Genomic DNA, 3,216 nt, shown 5'->3' on the forward strand with positions numbered 1-3,216 from the left:
ATGTTTGATTGGCAGGCTGAGATGTCTGCCATCTCCATCGCCCCTAAAGTTGCCACCCCTCCGCCTGCACCATCAACTTTGCCAAAGATTTCGTTTGCACAGGCTCTTACGGCCTCCAATCAGACTGCCTCTAATGTCATTTTGCCCCAGCCAACAATTATGGGAGAAACACTAAGTATCAAAATAACACAGGAACTATATGAACGTGGAATGAATTTCTGTAAGACCAACCTACGGGGACGTCTGGTTTTAAACAAGGGAGAGAAACCCTATTCTACAAGGGAGATTGAATCGAAATTACAAAAGCACTGGAAGACTGCAGGTTCATGGCGCATGATGTCCCTTGGAAGGGGTTATTACGAATTCTTCTTTGCCTCCGAGATGGATAAATGTAATGTCTGGGCAGCGGGCACAGTCTCGCTCAAACCCGGTGTCCTTCGCCTTTTTGAGTGGTCCAAGGATTTCAATATGCACACACAGAGAAATACTCACGCTCAGGTTTGGATTCGCTTGTTAGAGCTTCCACAGGAGTATTGGATGGAACAAACTCTTCGGGAGATTGCGAGTGCGGTGGGAACCCCTCTTGTGATAGACAATGCGACATCAAAGAGATTGTTTGGACACTATGCGCGAATTCTAGTTGACATTGATTTCTCCCGTAAGATTTTTCATGAAATCGTTGTTGAGAGGGAAGGATATGCTTTCCCGGTTGCTGTGGCCTATGAATGGATGCCCGACTTCTGTTCGCACTGTCAGAATATCGGACATGACGTCACTGTCTGCAGAAGATTGTACCCTAGAAAGGAACCCACAAAGGACGCAGCAACTGCCAAAGAAAAAATAGCACATGGGAAAAAGCAAGTTCCGGTGGTAAAAGATATGTGGATCCCAAGGTCTGACAACCCTACAGGGATTGGTTCCTCAAGAGCGTTTGGCGCGGCAAATGATGCTACTTCAGCACCGGCTACCATGGACAAGGAAAGAGAAGCAACCGAGGACATTCAACAAGGTGTTCATGAGCAAGAAACTGAAGTACCAGCGGTTCCTCTGCAGATTGAAGCACAACCACATCAAGAGGATGCAATTCCCGCACCAATTGCTTTACGTAATGTGCAGGAGGATAATCTTGTTCCTGTCAGATCAGAGGCAGTGACGGATGCTGTACCGATTCCGGTGGTAAGTCCTGTACCCCAAACTGCTCCGTTAAGTATGGTTATAGAGAAGGTAGTGCCTGCTACTGTACCGACTCTGATGGTAAGTTCGGTACCCCAAACTACTGCGTTCAGTATGCCTTTAGAGAATTTAACTGATGATTTAATTCAAAATACTATGGAGGGAAATAATGTGCCTGTTTTATCTCCCGTTAAAAATGCAAATGTTGATATCAGTAGCATTGTAGCTCCAGAGAATGCTCAAATAGACCCTGTGTTGAAACAGGATTTAAGCCATATGGAGAAATGGTTGGCAAAGGCAGCAGAGACCGACACACCATTTATCGATGTTGTCTCCAAGTCACAAAAGAAAAAGAATGTACAAACTTTACAGAAGACTTCACTCAAAACCCGTTCACGGGCTAATCCTCCACCATTTAAATGAATATTATTTATTGGAACATCCGGGGAATTGGCAACAACGACTCTCGGATTGCTTACAGTGACATGTGTCGGTTACATAATCCGTCATTGGTGTTTATAGCAGAACCTATGGTTTCTTATGATTCGATTCCTAGCTGGTTCTGGAGAAACGTTCGAGTTAATAATTATTGTCTGAATAATAGGGAACCTCTCATGCCTAACTTGTGGGCGGTGTGGAGTTCTGATTATGTATATACGGTTATTTTTGTATCTTCGCAGTGTGTGGTGCTGGAGTATGTCTGCAGAGAAACAAAGGTATACATTGCAGGGATTTATGCCAGCACGTCTTATTTATTACGTAGACATCTTTGGGCTGACCTGACTAGGCTTCAAAATTCTTTTGTGGCACCTTGGATTTTTTTGGGAGATTTTAATGCGGTATTGGGTGCTCATGAAAAAAGGGGGCGTCGACTTCCACCATCCATCTCTTGTAATGACTTTTTGACATGGTCGAATGCAAATTTGTTATTGCATTTGAACACTAATGGGGTGCAATACACTTGGAATAATGGTAGAATGGACTCCGACTCGGTTTTCCTTCGTCTTGACCGTGCCATTTGCAACGAAGCCTGGACTGATTTTTGGGGAATCACTTCTTGTACAGCTTTGCTTCGAACTCAGTCTGATCACCATCCCTTATTATTGCATGCGGATTTCTCCTCTGTTAGGAAAACTACTTCTTTTAAATTTTTTAACACTTGGACCACTCATGAGGACTGTCGCCCGTTACTGATGAGTATTTGGAAAAAACAAGTTATTGGTACAGGAATGTACAGGTTACAGACAAAATTGCTTCGAGTCAAAGACGCTTTCCGGGTTTGGAATAAGTCAGTTTTTGGTGATGTTAGGCGCCAACTTCAGCTTGCTTCTGATGAGGTGGTTCGCATTCAGAACCTTATTGACGTTTCAGGCATTGATGAGAATTTGCATAGGCTGGAACTTGAGGCTCAAATGACTTTGACGAGAGCCTTGAATTGTCAAGACACGTTCTGGCGTGAGAAGGCCCGTAACCAAAGCTTTATCCATGGGGACCGCAATACAGCTTATTTCTACCGCATCTCCCGTATTAAAACAGCAGCTAAGCCTATTTCTTTGTTGCTAGACGGCCAGGTTCGTATTACAGATGCTAGGGGAATTGAATCTCATATTGTGAATTATTTCCAAGGCATTTTTGGTAATAGTAATGACTGTGTTTCTAATGATTTGGTGGCTAGAGTCATTCCGTCTTTGGTAACGGTGGAGGAAAATAATTTGTTAACGGTCATGCCTTCATTTGATGAAATTAAAAATGCGGTGTTTGATATGAATGCAGATGGTGCTCCTGGTCCTGATGGATTTGGGGGGCATTTTTATCAGTTTTTTTGGGACATAGTGGCTGCGGATGTGGTAAGTTCCGTCCAGGAATTTTTCTGTACAGGAGTAGTTATTCCTAACCTGAATTCTAATATTTTAGTGTTGATTCCTAAAGTGCCCGGTGCTGCATCTATGGCTGAGTTTCGTCCGATTGCTTTAGCAAATTTTCGATTCAAAATTGTAACGAAAATTTTGGCAGACAGACTGGCTATTATCTGCATGCGCATTA

General features: G+C 43.3%; 1 protein-coding gene across 1 annotated transcript; it reads left to right on the forward strand.

Annotated features, from left to right (window-relative positions):
* Window positions 1-1,596, forward strand: LOC146935275 (uncharacterized). Its single transcript, XM_085749026.1, has one exon. It carries the CDS (start codon window positions 1-3, stop codon window positions 1,594-1,596), a length of 1,596 nt encoding a protein of 531 aa, XP_085605152.1.
* The last annotated feature ends 1,620 nt before the right edge of the window (window positions 1,597-3,216 follow it).

Source organism: Medicago sativa, chromosome 3 (genome assembly GCF_051527215.1).
Source record: "Medicago sativa cultivar Bolivia chromosome 3, Bolivia_mono, whole genome shotgun sequence".
Lineage (NCBI taxonomy): Eukaryota > Viridiplantae > Streptophyta > Magnoliopsida > Fabales > Fabaceae > Medicago > Medicago sativa.

Coding starts and splice junctions, on each gene's coding strand:
- LOC146935275 (XM_085749026.1), top strand. CDS start 1: ATGTTTGATTGGCAGGCTGAGATGTCTGCCATCTCCATCGCCCCTAAA.